At 42.0% G+C, this 19,654-nt stretch overlaps 1 protein-coding gene and 1 long non-coding RNA gene across 6 annotated transcripts in view; both read right to left on the bottom strand.

The window, feature by feature from the left end:
• Positions 1–2,244: 2,244 nt before the first annotated feature.
• Positions 2,245–19,654, bottom strand: part of WBP1L (WW domain binding protein 1 like) — a 50,151-nt gene continuing 32,741 nt past the window's right edge. For all 5 annotated transcript variants that reach the window (XM_083441582.1, XM_083441579.1, XM_083441578.1 and 2 more), the window contains exons 2-4: positions 16,695–16,797; positions 5,791–5,952; positions 2,245–4,548 (exon numbers count right to left, since the gene is read on the bottom strand). In XM_083441582.1, the coding sequence (XP_083297708.1) occupies positions 3,803–4,548; positions 5,791–5,952; positions 16,695–16,797 (1,011 nt within the window). In that variant the 3' untranslated portion in view covers positions 2,245–3,802. The remainder of the gene's footprint in view (positions 4,549–5,790; positions 5,953–16,694; positions 16,798–19,654) is intronic.
• On the bottom strand, positions 7,268–9,338 carry LOC310678185. Its single transcript, XR_014511679.1, has 3 exons — positions 8,209–9,338; positions 7,513–7,582; positions 7,268–7,386 (listed from the first exon to the last, which is right to left on the bottom strand). It is a non-coding gene; the product is annotated as an uncharacterized lncRNA (long non-coding RNA).

The raw sequence follows: 19,654 nt of genomic DNA, 5'->3' as shown, positions 1-19,654 counted from the left end.
TAGACACCGAAAACCACGTCTGCGCAAACGTAGATGCCAGAAATTACAGGCCTGCATGCGATCCGGCCCATGGAGTGATCTCCGCTGAAGTGAACCGGCCCAGGCAAGGTAAACCTTGCCGACCCCTAGAGAGGCACATGGCTAGCTGCTGTGGGGGGGGGGGGAGATGCTGCAGCCTTGATCCAATTCAGGATCGCTTCCAACATTTCATTTGCTGGCCTGAATAAAGGTATTGTCTGACTTGCTCTCCATAACACATGCTACAACCAAAATGCTGATAAAACTATTGCCAAAATGCTCAGCATGTAGTTTGGCAATCAGCCAAAGTCAGGCTTGTAAACCAAGAACTGATGTGTGCTGCATGTGGCTTTTTATGCAATGGAAAATAAGTCAGCCAGTAATAAGACATAGGATCCCTACGTTTCAAAACTTCTGTGTGAAAGCTGGGATTTTAAGGATCTTTTTCTTCCTTTAACCATGATCGGAATATATCTTAAACAGGGAAGTAGCATTTTCTAAATGATCTGGAGAAGGAACTTTTGCACAGCTTCCTGTTGTCCCTTTTATCTTCTTCAGGAGCAGAAAGGATATAGGGGTGTGCAACATCAGCTCCAATGATTGACGTACAGTGTAACGCCTACAGTAACCTGGCAAAAATACAGGGAGAGTGGCTTGTTATCCTTGCTTGGTAAAATGAGAACTCAACCCTAAGCCCACCCCTGAGTCTCAGGAAACCTCAGCTAGATAAAACAAACCCCGGTCTGGATTGGAACCTGGTCATAGCTCTGACACATGGAACAACACAGCAACTTGATGGAACTATAAACATACTTTAAAAAAAAATTTCCACCATGTAATTTGAGTGCAGAAAGTGGGTTTCCTCGGCAAAGAATCTGGTGTTTGCAGCAGTTTGATAGTGCAGGATTTGAACACACAATGAAGAGAGTTTCAGGAAGTTTCATTTTTCTGTTTTAACATGGAACTTTGACATTTCTCTGTTTGTGCCCCATGGAAAGCTTTGAGCACATATTGAATCTGCTTTGGAACACATGTACTAGCTCTCTAAAATCTGAAACCATCCTTGTGCTGCAGATGTAAGCATAAGGAAATGTGTGGGGTTCCTAAGCTTTTAAGTCTATTGAGGAGTGTCTTGACCCAGCAGCAAGGGAACATGTGTCTCAAAACCCCAACCACAATTTGCAAGTGCTCAACGTTCCACCCAGCTCCTGCATGTGCTTTGAAAACATCAAAAGCAACCCAAATATCAACTGAAGAACAGAATCAAATTAAAGCCTCATTGTCTCCATCTGGCATGCAGAAAGGTGCCAACTGGACTGCAGATACAGAGTGAGGTTTTCCCACATCTGAAAGTGAGCTTAATTCCACGAAGTTGGTTTTGCGAGAGGGGTTGAAACTCAGGAGAGCTGAGGACTCGGGACAAAGGGGTTTGATTTCACTTTAAGTTCCTAGGAGCTGTCGTCCCCCTTACTGTGATGATTTTAGTGGTTATCAGGCTTTAGTCTGCTGTAGGCTGTTGTCTGCAGTAAACATGCACAGTAATATATTCACCTTTCCCCTGAGCTACTAGGATAGTGCTCTGCTCAAATAATTTGCTGTTTTTATGTAGACAGAGATGGCTCAGGATATTTGGGTAGCAGAAAATCTAAATGTGTGATGTCATGGATAGAATGATCTGAACTTCACTTGGGTTCAGATCCCTCCTCAGTCATGAAGATCACTGGGTGACTTGGAGTCTTTACAGGATTGTTGCTGCCCTTTAAGCGCACCCTAATATCTTCTGCAGGGAGCATGTCAGCTTGCCTTGGCAGGTCATGGGCTGGGGAACCTGTAGCCTTCCAGATGTTGTTGAACTCCAAGTCCCATCAGCTCCAACCAGAATGGCCAATGAGCAAGGATGATGTGACTTATAGTCCAGTAACATCTGAAGGGGCACAGATTCCCTACCTGTGGTATAGGCGATATTTGAAGGAAGTCAGTGGAGAGGAGCAAGGCTGCCTTCCTATTTGCATTTTCACATGGAAATGTAGATGCACCAACACCTCCCTTCTATACAGTGAAACATAAAGATGTGCTCTCACCAACCCCGTGTTAATCGTATAATTCTGGACATGAGTTAAGTTCACTTTGAAGTGCAAAAAAATAAAGCCCCAACCCTCTTCTTTCATTATGATATATCGCAACTGCTCTATCTTTCCCCAAACAAAATGAGACACAGTCCATGGATTATCAGAAAAAAAGGCATTATATTTGGGCTTACATCGTATTTCAAACTGATTTTGGTTTCAAGCAATCAAATCTGAAAGTCTATTTTATGACATAAATGACCCAGACAACCGTAATTAAAGAAATGGGAAAACAAATCTCTATCACACCTAATATAGAAACCAAGGCTTGCACTCTTCCACAGGAACGCTCCAGGGAATGTTAGTTTCAGCTGCTTCAGTTTGTTTCTTTTCCTTCCCCCTTGGGGTTGTTACTAACAAAAGCTCCACTGTTTGTTTAAAGCAAAGCAACAGTCTTTTCTGTTTTGTTTTTGCAGTCTTACAGCAGCAAGTTTCGTATCACCAGTAGGAAACACACATGCATGTACTGCAGTCAGACACACATACACACTCACAGACGTTATACAGTAGCCTGTTGCCGCTATCAAAAGAGAGAAACACAGACACTCTATCCTTTTAAGTGGTCACCATTAGGATCATGCTAAACTTGTGGACTAAAAAAGAAAGAAAAAAGAAAAATACTGCACAGGTCTTCCACATTGAAGCTGCAAGTTATCCTTTTGCAGTGGATGGAGTTCTCGCCTCCATTTGTTCAACAAGCATCGCTGAAACCTGAAGGCACGCTGGCCAAAAAGACAGCCCTGTTGTGTGTGTTTGGTTTTGTTTGGTTTTGTCATTTTAACTAGCGTGCTGGCCTAAAGTTGCAAAGTCCCTGTTCTGTTGCATTGTAGCACACCTATTGAATGAGATTTGGAGACCACAGTACTGGAAAAAGGCAGGTCCTCTGCCAGGAGTCTCAACTCATAGTCATCAACTAAAGGAATACCATTTGCCTTTCTTTTTCCCCCAAATAAAAATAAAATTAAAGTCACCATCCACAACCCGTTTTTTGCATAAACTGCTATGTTTCAGGCTAGCAGTTTGCTTTTTTCTGGAAGAAACTGGTCCTTTATAGTCACCAGCTTCAAGAGGGGGGGAAATTCCTACAGGTTGCTCTAACCAACAATGCACCAGAGAGTACAGCACTGTATCAATTCAGGGGGGAAAAACCCCAAAGCCCACCCACATCTCTCTGGGGTTTCATTTTAACCCCTCAATGGCACCGACTAGGCAAACCGCCAGAGCCATCAAATGCCACTGGCTTCTGGGAAGACGCCTGGGAAAGAGGAGGGAGGGGGAAGAGATACGTGAGCACTCCTTGTTCTCACAGGGTCAAGTTAAGTCTTTCTGATAATAAAATAAAGCAGGTATTGAAAACCTCTAAGAAAACAACCAACCAAGTAAACCGTCACCAAAATCAGCAATAGGAAAAGTTTTTCTCTCGTTTGTTATATGTATAAAAATGATCTCACTCTTAATCCTAAACCCTAACCAGATGGAGGCAATTAAGGGGGGGGGGCAGGAGGCAGGGAAGGCCCAGAAGCTTCTGCCCCTTCCTCCATACCTATTATTTAGGGGTTATTCCCAAAGTTACATCTGAAGAAAAAGCTGAACCAACTTGTTTTTGGCTGAAGTCATGTTTATCCTTTTGTAGAATATCCCTTCTCGCTTTGCTTATTTTAGCTGGGGGAGGTATTGGCATGAGAGTTTGGCGAGTCCTGTTCGTTTATGGTGTTCAGGAGCACACAAACAGGCTGCCGGGGGAGGTGGTGGTGGCTGTGCTCTTGATGCTGCTCTTGATCCGGGGCATTGAAAAGCCCTTCTTCCTCATCTCCATGGGGAGGGTGGCCACTGCAGCTATCGCAGAAGTCCATGGGCCCATCATCAATGAACCCATCCAACTCCTTGAGATCGCCATCGTGGTGGCCCTGGTTGCAGATGCAGATTTCAATGCCCGAGTCACCGGTGAACCTTCGGTGTCTGCCCGGCGTCTTGTCTTTAGCATCGGAGAAGGCGTTGTTGTGGTCTAAGCTTTCCGAGTTGTAATCCTTAAGCAGTTCCTCCTTGCACTCTGACTCCTTGTCGGAACAGGGCGCGTGGTTGGCCGTCTCTTCCAACTCTGCCCCACTGCTGGAGTTCCTTCGCTCGCCGCTTGTTGCTTTGGTGGTTGATCGCTCAGCTAGCAGGGTGGACGATTCGGGGTTCCCGGTGCTGGAGGAGGCAGTGCTGTCCGTGTTTCCATTATTGCTTCCTGCTCCTGACAGAGAGCCTGTCTGGGCTGGCTGTAGGTTTCTTGTATCTGGTGCTGCACTGCTGCCGCCAGGTGGAACGCATTGCTGATGTAAGGCACTATATGGTGGGGGAGGGGTCGGAGGTCGGTTCACCACTTCCTCATAGGGAGGTAGTAAATAATTTGGCAAAAAACCTAAATGTGGAGGCAGGGAGGACAAGTTAACCTCTAGATTACCTAAATAGTTCCAACTTTATAAATGTTGTCAGAAAACACAATTAAAAGTAATTTAACAACACTTTGGACTTAACTTCAACAAATTATGTTAATAATAATAAAAAAATCCATCCTGATTTGGCTAAGGAAGCAGTCAATTTTCCATATGTTACAGCTGGAAGAAACTAAGGCAAAGCAGTGTGTAGCATTCAGAGAGACCTATGAAATTAAGGAATGTTACATCCCAGAGTCAACTGGGAGCTGATTTAAATTGTCTTCCCCCTGATTTTGTGCAAAAGGAGAGAGAGAGAGAGAGAGAGAGAGAGAGAGAGAGAGAGAGATGGTTCACACTTCTCTGAAGTCTCTCAGCCCCACTCACCTCACAGTGTGTTTATTGTGGGGGAGGAAGGGAAAGGAGAATGTTAGCCACTTTGAGACTCCTTCGGGTAGTGATAAAGCGGGATATCAAATCCAAACTCTTCTTCTTCTTCCATTGCCTTCTACTGGGTGGCTAATGTTTTTGTATTGTTTTTGTTTTAAAGTAATAAAGTATTAATTAAAATTGACATGGGCAAAATGAAGTAGCATCACTCATCATTACATTTATTCTTGACAAGAGACCTTGGGTGTGATGCCCCTCTGCCACACCACCATATTAGCTATTCTGTCTTAGAGACACTCATGTTGTGTCAGCTGCAGAGGAAAAGGTGTGGGAAGCTTTTTTAAAAAAATCTCAGCCTTGTCACTGCTGCTGCCACTGCATAGATTAAAACGTGAAGAAATCTGTCAATCCACTTCCTCCTTTTATGACAGTCTAACCAACCACTAGAGCTGGAAAACAAGTTCGAGTAAAGCGCTGCTCTACAATGTTCAGAGGGAAACGAATTCAAATCTCTCTCTCTCTCTCTCTCTCTCTCTCTCTCTCTCTCTGTGACCCAGAAATTTATCCACAAGATTTAGATTATGCCCACACTTGTCACAGAGTTATCTGTGATTGCGCTTCAAGCTTGTGTAGCCAAGGTGACAAGAAGGACCGTGTGAAGTCTCCCAACATACTGCAGTATACTACATGGTCCTCTCCAGCCACCAGCAGACATCTCTGCACCCATCCCCAACATCTTTGCTGTGAATCTCTGTTGCGTCCATGACCCCCACCCAATATGCCAACATCTTGCTCTTTGCTCTTTGAAAGGCAGCTTGCTCCTTGCATGCAGTACATACGGAAATAAAATGGCAGGGTGGAGTAGTTATGAGCTTCACGATAGGCAATCAGGTTAATCTCATGCTGCCGTTGTTGTGCCTGAAGTCTGTGTTTGGCGCGCCGATGATGGCAGACACAGCAGCAACTCAGTATGATGATGATCGTCCATACTAGCCAGAACCCTATGGAAAAATCAAGAATAAAAAAGGGGGGGAGAGAAGAGGAATTTTACTAAGAGTGTTTCTTCTTCAAGAGAAAGAGGTTTCAAAACTCTGAAGGCACTGAGGTGCCCTTTTGAAACAAGTGTGCACCTACTGCCAATCTTGGCACAGGTCACCGTAACAGGATATGAGAGGCACTTTTCAGAGACACAGACTCAGGAGATCTCACCCTAATCTCCGATATATGCTTTAGAAGTTAGGAAGCTCAGGCCCACAGGTCAAATGTGGCCCTTGGGACCCTTCATAGGCCACGTCCCTCACTGGCTGTAGTTCACACCATCCTTGAGTGTTTTCATGTCTTCTCTTTGGGAAAAAAAATAGTTCTAGTTTAGGAAGTGGGGGGCATAGGAGGTTTTTAAAGGGATACATGGTGTGGAAAAAGTGTGCAGGTATATGTTTTTCTCCAGAACTTGGGTCATCCAATAAAATTGACTGACAGATTCACTTCTTCACACAATGTATACTTAATTTACAGAACTCACTCCCACAAGATACAGTGATGATCACTCTACTATGCAAGTAAAACAATGGTAACATTAAAAGGCAACAAACTGTCAGTTTTCAGTGCAAAGCAGGTGTGAGTTCTGTGTTGCGCAGTTGCTTTGCACTCAATTACCACACTCTCAACAGGAAAACTACAACCGTATGCTTAAGTAGACAGACGAATCCCCATTTATGCAGGGTTTAAATTCTGGCCCCCTGGACATAGGTGAAATGTGCACAAATGGGGAGCACCCCGCTGCACCTCCAGGTCATGAGCAGACCTTCCCCAGAGACCAAAGAGGATGTCCTCTTCGAGCTCTAGGGCAAATCTCCTTGCAAGCTAGAGCCACAGTGGGGTTTTCTGGCTAACAGCTGATATGCGGGAAAGCGCAGCAGCAATAGCTACAACTCTGGCTGGTGAGGAGACCCTCCCCAGAGCCCAAAGAGGACATCCCCTTTGGGCTCCAGGGAGGGTCTCCTCGCAAGCTGGAGGCTCTTCAGGTCTCCCCCCCCCCCCCGGTTTCCAGGGCTGCGTGTATGCGCAGCCACGTGTGAATTGAACATGCATAAATTAAGGGACACCTGTTTAGTTCTGATGAAGAACACCACCCCTGTTTTCTTACAGATTCTCAGGCTGGCATCGAACTTTGCATGAAGAGTGGGAATATGGGGGTAGGAAGCATCATCAAATACAAGAGAGGGGGGAAGTCAAGCTTCGAAGTCATACTGAAAAAAATATGTGGGACTTTAATAATAAAAAGGTAAGTAGACCTTACATTCCTAATTAAAATGATTTTTTTTTTTGCCAAGGAAACATGTAAAGCATTCTGCCATTTTATTAAAATTCTACATGTTTTTTCAGTACCAAAGGCTTCTGTCTCTCTCTCTCCTTTCATTTAGTTTGCAGGACTACTTCAGATAGTACACAGGATCAAACACACATTTGCCCCTGAGTTTATACTCATCAGGACACTGTTGACCTAGCTGCTTTGTGTCTGCACCTGTATAATATATACAGTTGAAAATACATGTATCAACGTGTGCATATAACACATTTTACAGGTACAGGAGCTGCTTTCATATCCCAGATTTAGCCTGCCAAAAGCTACTGAATTTCATCATATGTGGTGGGAATGTAAAAAAATGAAGTGCTTCTGGGAAATGATATATAATGAGATAAAGAAAATACTGAAATATACATTTGTTAAAAAACCAGAAGCATTTCTATTACGAATATTAGGTGGTGAAATAAAAAGGAATGATCAGAAAGTATTTCTGTATGCAGTAACAGCAGCCAGAACTCTTTTGGCCCAGAAATGGAAACAAGAAGAAACGCCTACGATTGAAGAATGGAGATCGAAATTAATGGATTGCGCGGAACTGGACAGATTGACAGGGAGGATTCGCAACCGACGAGACCAAAGATTCACTGAGGACTAGAGTAAATTTACAGAATATATTAAAAATATTTGTGATAATGATATAACGTTTGTAACTTTTCAAGAAGCTCTGTAAGAAGATTTGGTAGAAATATTGTTTAAACAACATGGTAAGATAAGATATATATAGTGCAATATAAATTAAGAAATGTGAAGATTTGTGATAATTACGGAAAATTATCAGACATGTTGATGGAAGTCTAAAAGAAAAAAGATGTGGATGAGTTTTTGATGTTTAATAATGTTATAAATTTGTTTTTATTGGAAAATTAATAAAAATCATTTAAAAAGCTACTGGTTTTTTTTTCTGGCTTAACAGAGTGTACAAGTCCATTAAAAAAGAACTGTTTTATTTGTTTACTGGGATAATGTAACCAATGTGTCTTTTTGACCATGGTGGAATCTACACACATATTAAAAAACACTGTGAAAATGCTTTTTAAAAAAAGTTTTGAAAAATACATTGAATTTGGCATAGCTCACTGTTGCCATATAGTGTCACATTTGTATATTGCACTTTACAACAAATCTAAAACATTTTATTTGCAGCTGTATAGCGGAGTCCACAATCTAAGTGGATCAAGATAGGGATACCCTCAGCCTATGCTTATTTGCAACTCATTTCTTTTTCCAACTTGGAGACTGAATAATTCAACGTTCTGCTAAAACAAGTGTTTTGTCAGTGCAAGCATTTCTGCTTGCACAACAAAATGACCTTCTCTCTCCTCCCGCTGTGTGTTGTTTGGGGGGGGGGTAAGGGGATATGGGGAAGCCCTATTGAGCTAGCAGGAACCCTTCTGCTGGCTCCCACTAGTGGAACTACATTGTTGAATATGGCCCTGAGCTCCATGTTGGAAAATGTAACACATGAAGACTGCTTAATTTTAACATCTGCTTTGATAGCAAGATATAAAAAGTATTTAAAGGGTGGCACAAATCTCAGAATAGTGGCTGCATGCTTGTCTCTCTAAGACCCCTGACCATTTCTTCCCATCTGCTCCAACTCGTATATTCTTCCCTCGTATATTGGAAGCATTCTCAGCTTTTACCAATGCAGGACTGAAATCTGTTTTAAAGGTCAGAAGCACCTTCCTTTGAAGCAGCCTTTCTGAACCAACTGCCCTCCAGGTGTTTTGGACTGACAATTTTCATTAGCTCCTGCCAGTACAGCCATGGCAGCTGGGGGCAGGTGGATTGCAGTCCAAAAGATACCTGGTGGATGGCTGACTTACAAAATGAATAGCCCCGCCCAGAGATGTAAAGTGTCCAAACATTTTGGAGGCATGAAGAAGAACCACCAATCTTCTAAACAATATAATACAAAAAGCAAACATTTATATTTTATGGAAATTGAAATATATGCAATACTCTTTTACCAAACCTAAACATATTACATAGCACCCAAGAGGTACTGTTGGGTATATTTATGAAATTTATACATGCTTTCGTTTTATTAGAAGTACTGCAAGCTGCTGTACTTAAGATGCCATGTAGCAAAATGCTGTGCATATTTATTTGGATGAAATTCTCACTGTGTTCAGTGGGACACTGTAATCCCATGTAAATGTGCATAGAATTGCAGCCGAAGTATATTTTCGTTGGGAAGAAAGTTCCTTTTCTTTGCTACAATGCTGATGGATTCCATTTTCAAGTTTTACTATATCAACTTATAAACAGCACCATGCAGAAACAAAATAAATATTTTTTATAAAAACATTCAGAAAATAAACGTGCCTATATGTTGCAGGGATGGGAAACTTGCAAGATTCCAGATGTTGTTAGACTCCAACTTACATCCGCTCCAGCCAACACGGCCAGTGGAGAGGGATGATGGGAGTTGTAGTCCCACAATGTTTGAAGACTACATCCCTGCTATATTGGAACTGAGAAGCAGTAACTAGCTACTCTCTTTTTTTAAAGACATACTGATGTTACACTTTAAAATAGGTACTGTTTCACTTCATTGCAAGGGTCACAGGAACTGAAGATAGTCAAATTTACTCACCCTTTTAAAATTTATATCCTGGTCTACCTACCTAAATAAGATATCTATTGAAAAAACAGCATAACTCAAAGTTTATTTATCTAATCAGACATGCTTCATTAACTTGAGAAACTAAAATTGATCATTTGCACAAACTGAAACAAGCCTCTCAACTCTTTCCACATGTTATATTGTTCCACCTTTGTGCGCATGCACTTTCAAACATTGGTTTCATTCACAATACAGAAGAGAGGAATCTGAGGCAATGTTGTAAAAAAAACTTTGCTAGTATGATGCAGGAGAAATTTGGAAACTCCCAGACCACAGCCCTACACTAAATACCTGAATATGTTGTGTATTGTTTAACAATTGAATTTACTTTTATTAATTAACATACAACAGTGCCAAACGGGCTTCTAAGTACTTTACAATATATAAATACCAATTACACAACATCATTAAAATACATTGTCATTAAAGTGTGCAATAACTTTTCCTAACACCACCCTAAGAACACTGCCTGTTTGCCATGCTGTAATCATGTGTGACGCTTATGTGCTGCTTACTTTATACTGGTCTACTTCGAGAATTGGCAGCATAAGTTCATTTCTTCAATGCTATAATCATGGCTACCATGGAATCCCAGATCTTAAGAAATGTGCAGCATTCTGAACTGACTGTATAACAAAACGGTCACATTTCTAGTCTGCCCTTAGTTAACAGTTGGTGTATAAATGTCTCTAATAAAGATTAATACAGTATCCTAACATGGTTGTTTCTAAACTAAAAAACACCTGATGACTATTGTCCAGTCAGCAAGATTTCCTATTTGTTGAATTGCTAAATCTAAAAAAAAAAAAAGGTATCTCCAAGTTTCTGAGAATGGTTGGATGCAGATATTGCACAGCGCTAACAGTAGGGTCTCTGGAGTATACAGCAGTCAGCTGGCAGTGAGGCAATGAGAAAATGCTTAGCTTATCAAGAGGAAAACACCTCAAGGACCTGTGTTGCCAAGAAACCTTGCAAATTAAAAAGCATCAAAATCCCTGAAGACAATATACAACAGAGGTAGCTGGACTACAACTTGTATCATCCCTGCCCAGCAATTTCCAATCTTAGGGTGTTTCCAAACAGTGGGATGCTGGGTTGTTTTTTTGGTAAACGTTCCCACCTGCTACCCACATGGAGGTTGTGCTAATCTCTGTACTGAAACCTGCTAGTTCAAACATCATAGAATTGTAGAGTTGGAAGGGATCCAAGTGGACCATCTAGTCCACCCTCCTGAAATGCAGGAATCTCAACTAGATAATCTAGCAGGGTTAGTGCCAGTGGCAAGCCCAAATCAGCAAGAGTTGCATAAAACCCCTATACCAGTTGATAGCACTTTCTTTCACTACTTTCCTTCTCAATTCCATGTTAAGGCAACAGTGCAAAGCCCATAGATTTGGGGGGGGGGGTGTGGACGGACGGACTAGTGTTAAAGGACGCCTGAACTTATGGGAGAAACAGAAAGCTGCCATTGCTCTAGTCATCTCTGGACACGGAGTAGCATTAGGCCTTAGCAACAACCATATAACTTGGTCCTGGAAGATACTAAAATGGTTTCCACTCTTTTGGACTGCAAGTACAAATAAAGTGCTGCCTTGGGTTGGAGTTTACTTCCTTGGCAAACACAGAAAATATTGTCAGCTTTAGGAACCAGTAAGCCAGGGCTATGTATCTGATCTCAACAAAACAACAACAGCCAAATTATGGAAAAATAATTCATCTGGTATGCTTAGATAATAGAAATTTAGCACTTCTTTGTATTACATTTATTTTGCACAGCTTGCTCTGCTTCCAAGATGAAGGATTCCAGTGAGTTCAGAATTCATTAATTTTTTTAGAAAGGCTAGAAGGAGGGCAAGGTGGGAACATGGAGGGAGGCTGTGTGAGGAGGAGAGCAATGGAGCAGCAATTTGGAGGCAGGCAGAACCTCAAGCCATGTCTCAAATCCCCACCTAGTTTTTGTGATTTCTCCCAATACTGTCAATGAGAATTTTTCAGCCTTTACTGTAATACAATACCTCCTTTCTTGAGGAGACCAGGGGAAGGTCTATGATGCTCAAAACTGCATGTGTAACTGTCCTATAGATCCTTGGGGATACAACAACCAGAAGGATATATTTCTATGTTTCCCCAGTGGCAGGAATCCAAGCAAAGATCTCACAAAGGAAAGTGCCTTTTGCTCTTGCAAAACGGGAAAACATGTTTTCCCCTTTAGCGTTCAAGAGCAGGAACAGAATAGTCTGCCCTAGAGTTCACAGTAAACTTGGGTAGATGCCACTGCTTTATTGGCAGGAAACCTCATTGCAGCTAAGCCAAAACATGTAGCAAATCATTTCTCTGCCTGCCTTAGAAGCATGCTAGGTGATGGTCTTAGCTTCAGGCTATCTGGCCCCAAAGAAGGTGAAATGGGACATTTTGGAGAATTAGTGTAGAGGAAGTGTGGGGCAGCTACTAAGAGCCTGTGCTTGGAACTGAGCTGCGAAAGGTCCTGGTTCAAATCTCCCCTCGGCAATTAGCTGCTGAAGTGCAGGCAGCCTTCTTAAGCTAAGCAACTGAGGTAGAAATGTACGCAGCTAATTATGGCCTTAGGGCATGGGTGGAGAACTGGATTTGACTGGTGGACAGGAGTATTATCTCCTCGACCCTTCACAGGCCAAGTTTGACAGGTGGGTGGAGTATGCCACCTGTCAGTCACCAGAAATGACCATGACATCAGGTAGCTTCGTTGCTTACAAGGCTCTTGCAGAAGCCCCTTCTGAAGCACTATCTTAGGGAGAGCTTTGATAGATCCACAGAAGCCCTTGACAATCAGCTGACTGTCAGTTTTCAGAAGTCTCATGGGCCAAATGGGGATGCCCAACAGGCCTAAGTACCCCACCCCTGCCTTATGCAAACCACTCCCAGCCCACTTTAAAACATGGGGGAAATAATGCTGGCCTACCTCTTGCAATGTTGTCGCAAAGATAGCTAAGATTATCTATCATGAAGAGCTTTGAATACTCTGAAACACTTAATAAACACTAAATATTATCAGTGTTCTTGGTGGAGGAAGGGCTGTATATAGTTTCCTCTCAAAGAGCAAGCCAATGCTTCAGCTCTGATGTACCTCAGTTTCTCGAACAGAAGCCCACATTGGAGACTGTATGAGAAAGGTGGACACTTTATTAAACAGTTTTCCTGGGAGAGTCAATACCATCTTCTGCTAAGCTCATGCCCTCCAGATATTTTGCAAGCTGTGCTGACTGACATTGACAAGAGTTGTACACCAAAACACCTGAAGGGTAGCAGCCTGGCAAAGGCTGGTCAACACTGGTATTTATGTTGTGCAATGGTTGGGGAAACCAACAGCAGCATTTCAATACTGTTCCTTTTTTCTCTAATAACACTGCTGGCTTGAACACAGAATCCTCAGCAGTAAACACCTAAACCTCACAGCTAGGGAAAATACTGGACTCCTTGAATTCCTGCTTGAAACTTTATCTAGATTCAACAAGGGTTAATGTGATGCATTAAATCATGATTTTCCACAGAATTCTGTGCTCATCTTGCTTCAGGCCGAGAGAGCTGGCATTTGTCCACAGACAATTTCTGAATCTTTGTTTTGTGAATGCATACAAAGGACATTAACTGTATTTTTTCTTTTTTTGGATTCTGTTAAATTTTATATTACATTAAAACATCTCTCTCCCCCCAAAAAGTGGTTAATGTCAGCTATAGTTTATTTAAACAAGCCAGGTTCCTAAACTACTGCTCTAAGTTAGCTTGTTTCAATATACCATTGTTAAGATTAACTATAGTTGGTTCAGATTCAGATATCACAACAAGATGTGTTTAATCTAAAACAGAAGCAAAATCTTTGAATTCTTCCTTGTAGCCATGCTGGGTAGGAACAGTGGTGTGAGTTCTACCTGAGCTGGTTTAGCATTATGTTTAAACAAGGACAGTGACTTGTCAATTAGCAGGGACTATTTTTAAACAACGGCCACCATCAGGAGTCTTCTAGGTATACTGGACACTCAAAAAGAAAAAGAAAAAAGGGAAAGAGAAAGGGGAAAAAACATCCGCTATGAGGAAGTTATGTGTCTGACCCAGCCAGAATTCTGGATTTCCCTTGCTGATCTGGGCATACAGCCTTTTCCAAGAAAGCATAAAACCAAGAAATCTGGGCAGCCTGTTTTATGAAGCTAGAATGCAACCTTTAATCCCTGTGGACAGACTTATTACATAAATAAGCTGAATAAATATCAAGAGAACGTGTGAAGGTCAGAGCAAGAGAAAAATAAATTATAAAACAAAGAAACATTTAAGCTGGCTAGTTTCTTCTCTGGCTAGTTTCTGTTGGAACTTCCAAGCAAGGTTATAAAAAGTCCAAAAAGCTACTTGCTTAAGTGAACTGGAAACTGCCTTCCCTTTCCCACTTACCTCCAAAAGGAGGAAGTAACCTGTAAGCAGGACAAGAGAAGCACAGATTTTTGTTTTCTTTTAGATAAATACACCCCAAAGCAGGCACAACCTTTTCTCCTCAAGTTAAATGCTCAAACTGCTTTAATATTAGACAAGTGCCATCTCTGATGTGTTTTCAGCACCACCTGAAGACCTTCCTCTTTCCACAAGCCTTTTAAAGTTGAGATTTCCCCCAGTCTACATCTGTATTGGAATTGTTTTTGTGATGTTTTGTTGTTTTACCACTTGCCATTGTGCTCCTTTGTGAGGAAGGGCAGGGTGTAAATTGATAAACAAATAACCAGTCAATCAATGACGGTTAGCAGGGGAAGAATTTCTGTGTATGAACACAGTGGAGAGGGAAATCAGTGAGGCAGGTAGCCCAGTGAGTTAGGAAGGATGCAGGGTCTAGGGCAAGAGTGGGCCAAACTGATTAACATGCCCCAGATTTGACAGAATGAATATTTCTACAGCAGATTATCACAAATTGCAAAACAGCAGAAGGCAAAACAGAACCACCTTCCCACTTGGATGACTTTTCCTGCATGGTACTGAACAACATAGTTTTACCAGATGTGCATCTTTTTGTAACTGCTACAAATTTAGTTAGGAAGGGAAGTCACATGGAATTTCGCTCAAACATGAACAAGGAATAGATTCCCACCGCACCCCAGTATTTTCCGTTTCAGACTAAACTATTCAACAGCAGTATCAAACGGAAAACCTACGCCATACCAAGACATCAAGTTCAGAAAAAGACACAAGGCAAGAAAATCAGATGCAAAGACTGGGCTGGAGCCAACTAATGAGCCCTGCTACTTAGTGGAAGCCAGTGCAAGCATAAGAGACCCACTGCCCCCCATGTGCCCTGCTCATAGAATGAAAAATGGTTTATTTTATTAATTTTTAGTTCTCAATACAAAGTGTTCAAGAGTTTTAGCAATAGATTTTGGCAACAAGATATTTCAATGCCCGCTTCATCTTAAAACAAAATTGAACTTGGATCTAGCTAGCACCATCTAGCTTTAAACCCAATCCACCTGCTTGACATATCATGTATTTTACTCTTCCTTCCACCCCATAACAAACACCACTGATTCGGTTTCCCATCAGCTTTGCTCTTCAAAAGGGGAAAACTCTGTTGACTGTAACCACTCCCAACAGCTAAAACATGGGATCATGTTTCATGAAGCATGTCAGGTGAAGAGAGATTCTCTGTTTCAACCCATGACTCCTTCCCACAAGTTAAGGTGGTAAATAAAGTTAAAATGAACAGCAAGACCTATGAAAAGGCAGGGAGCTTTCAGTGTTAGGGTACCCAGAATGGCGACAGGAAATGTTCACCTTCTAAAATCCACTTTGGTGCTTAATCCTGTGCTCAATGTGCTAAAACATTACATTTTCAGGAAGACAAAACACACTTCCTTTCAGCTGATTAAGCTGGGTGCTTCCCCCAGCCTTTCCCAACCTGGTGCCCCCCCAAGCTTTGGATTACAACTCCCATCAGCCCCAGTCAAAGGCAAATCCTCATTGTAAATAATTTAAAATAGGGGTTCCCAAAGAATGAATGATGGCTAAGTGTCAATCTTGCAGAACTGTAAATAGCTGGCATATGTCACATCGTTGGAAAGAGAGAATTCTTGCCATGGTCATCACCTGATTATCAAGCAGCAATGCTGGCTCAAGGAATACACCTAAACAATGAACCCCATGTGTTGATGGAGCACAACTTCATCCAGAAAAGGTTATACATCTACTCCAGCTTGATAGGCCCACCAGCCATGAACATCTCTGACTTGAGCTTCATTTTGCTGGCCTTCACCCATTACTGGCTCCAGACACCTGTTCAAGAACTCTGCTGCCTCACCCGAATCCAAGAAGAAAGTGGGCATCCTGTTGACATCAGCTAAACCTTGCACAACCTCTCCCAGTCATTTCATGCAGATATTAAATAACATGTGAGACAGAATAGAAACTTGAGGCACCAGACAAGGTCATCCCCCTGGGGTGGGAAATCACACACCCCTAAACCTGACAGGTGGTGCAGAAAGGTACACTGGTTGACCGGATAATTAGCAAGGACACACACACACTCCCCCTGTGCGTCTCTAGCAAAGGTCATGGCAAGGGCAGTCTGGCTGAAGTGAGTCAACATAATCATTTTCAGTTTCAGTCTGGGAAAGGACACCTATCACCCGCTCTAACACCTTGTCTCTGGATAAAGCCAAAAGTGGATGAAACTGAAATGCCCTTGACTCAGATTATGAAAAGAATTTCACTTCTGTTTATAAAAACAAGAAACTTACACCAGAGTTCATAATAGTAATTGCAGCACTGAGACTGTCCACAGCAGTGGCCTGTTTCACAGATGTAGCTTTGATTGTTGATTCCTATGCAGGGCTCTTTGTCCTAGAATGTAAGAGAGGAATAGGTTAGTGAGGAAGGCCCAAATACATTAAACTTGGACTAAGCCTCCGGTTGCTTGCAAGACATGCATGAGCCCAGGGCAGCTGCTCAAGGTCACAGATTGCCTGCAGCTGTTTAGGCATCTCTACTTTCCTGGATATCAGTCAGTTCCATGGTGCTCCCACACCCTACCATCCATCATCAACCTTCCAGGCTAGGTTCCTACATGCAGAAGGAAGAAGTACAGATGATATGGTAGAATGGATTGTACCTCTTCAGTCTATGGGGGGGTGGGGTGGATTCTGAACACCCCTCTGCAATAACCCCACCCCCCAGCTCTTTAAGTCGAAAGTTAGGACAGCATATAGAGAACGGGACTAGAACACTTCTCCCTGCTACGCTAGTTTTCTTCTGTCATGGAGTTTCTTAAGCTGCTATTTATATAGTGTCATCTATGCAGGATGGTATTTAACCAGGGTTCTGCATTCTAAAAGGAGAGACACAAGGGAAACAACAGATGTAGAGGAGGCAGAGGTAAAGGGGGTGGGGATAACGTGTTGCAGTTATTTCAGTTACAGTAGGGTATGGGAACAATTGGAGGGAACATTAAAAATGGTATCCCCCTTCTTCAATCTGAACTAGCACCATTCTCCTCTAAACTTTACCATCTTATTGCTGCACGTCTAGATTAGTTCTCATTTCACCTTTCTCTTGCCTTGTCGGCTGCTAAGTTGCTCTAAATAACTGAACCTATCTTTTCCACACCTTGATAAATAATTTCCCACTTGCAGTTTGCATAATGCAGGCATCTGTTCTGCACTTCAGTGCTGATCCTCATGCCATGCCTGGGCATCTATAGCTATAACTGTGGCCCAAATTATCAGAATTTAGAAAATGATACTTAGGTCAGACAATGCAATCAAGTGTTCAGATTTCCACCCTCCTGCAAGTAGGAATATTTTACATTAAAATCATATAAGGTTTTCATTTTTAATGTAACAATCCCCCCCCCCCCGCTTGTGATTAGGTACATGAATTTATGCCTAATGCACTGAGATGAAGGGACCCATAGATATTTTCACTTTGGTATATTGAGGCATAAAATTTTATGACCCACTCATGGTGTGTGTTTCAAATACACTGCAATTCCACTGTTGTTAACAGCTTCAAGTCTTGCACTTATAGAATCAGAAAATGTAATAATTGAAGAGAGGGCAATCTGGGCTCAATTAGATCAAAATAACATTTACTACCATATAACCCTACTCTGAAGTAATTCTTGCCTAATTTGCAGAACTTTTAAAATAAAATAAACATTCCAACAAAATATCTTCCTGGAATACTCCTGCAGTCTAGGACAGAAGCCAAGTCAGTCATACTTTTTCATCATCACATAATCCTCCCTGAAGGCCATCTCTGTAGACAGTTAAGAGATGGAAAACAACTACCACCCAATGGCAATGACCCCTCTTGCCAGAGTGTAATGTAGGGCAGAGATATAACAGAGATATAATGGGTGTTGAAGTAATTTCTGGAGTTTTTGTTTTATGTCCTGGGGGAAAAAAATGCACAGCTGAACCATTGCACTATGAAAAGCCATGCAAATCTAAGTTATGGTATAAAACAAACAGCAAAACCAAGGTGATGCTGGTTTATTTTTATAGTAGGATCAATATGCATGAAGCTTTATGGTGTAAGAGAAAAAGTGCAGTCGCGTGATCAAGTTTGGAAAGATTCATGCCTGGGAAGATTCCCTAGTCTTCCAGAAAGGCAATATATGTCATTAGTCATCAGGAACACATATCTAGCTTCCATGTGCCCTAGCCAGCAGGGTAACGGGTGATGGGATGTGTAGTCAAACAATGTCACAGATTCCCTGGTTTAAATGCACATACAATACAGGCAAGTGGTTGCAGAGCTGTGGAGCAGCCCAAATTACAACATTTGGCATCAGAGTGCCCAACATGAAAGGCAAGCCAAGTTAGCTATAGTATAAAGTGAGTACTTAAAAAATTATTAGAAATCATCATTATTATTTTAATATTTCCTCTGAAAGGTTTAAGCATACCCATCCCACTGTTATTCCCCCCTGAAAACCACCATCCTGGCTTTGGCCCAAGTAAACAAAGATACATGCTGTGTTATTCCTAAAGGAGACTCATTCTATTTTTGGATCTAGAGACATGGGCATCAGCATTAACATTCCCACCAACACCCACTACCCCAGTTAAGAGTTAGCACCCTCCCTCAAAAGCAGACATCTGACTTCATTTTCAAAGTGTCCATAAAGTGCTAAGATAGTTTCTAAAAGAGGAAACATCTCCTGCATCCTTTCACAGCAGAAGGGGCACTCCTCTATTTCACCCACAACAGGGTTCAAAGAAATCATGTAGCCTTTAGCAGACGTTCGAGCTAAGGCTCCAGCTGAAATTAAGTATCAAGGCTGCTGCCTGTGGTCCCTGAAATGCTATCTACAGCTGCATTCCATTTTACTCTTAAAGATCCAAAAATTAAAAAGGTTTCCAGAACAATGAACAAAGTAGTCACATTCTGTACTGTCCAGACATCCTTTGGAGCATCTACCAGGAGTATATGACAAAGCACTTTCCAAAACTAGCCTGTGGAACAGGGGACTGGTCATGGGACGGTAGATAAAGACCCAAGAGCCTTCAAAGAACGGCAACGTACTACAGGTTCCTTTAATTTCTAAAATGCAGCTCCCTCACACTAAAATAAACCAATTCATGCATGATGCAGGGGCAAGTACAATATGGAGCCACAGCCAGTTACAGCTTCCTGACAAGTGTGCCTGTACAATGCGTGTATTTGTTGCATTTGCATTTTACATTTGGACAGGTGA

This window comes from Podarcis tiliguerta (assembly GCF_965153285.1).
Source record: "Podarcis tiliguerta genome assembly, chromosome: 5".
Classification (NCBI taxonomy): domain Eukaryota; kingdom Metazoa; phylum Chordata; class Lepidosauria; order Squamata; family Lacertidae; genus Podarcis; species Podarcis tiliguerta.
The sequence above is the reverse complement of the archived record's forward strand: the minus strand, read 5'-3'. Positions and strand labels throughout refer to the sequence as shown.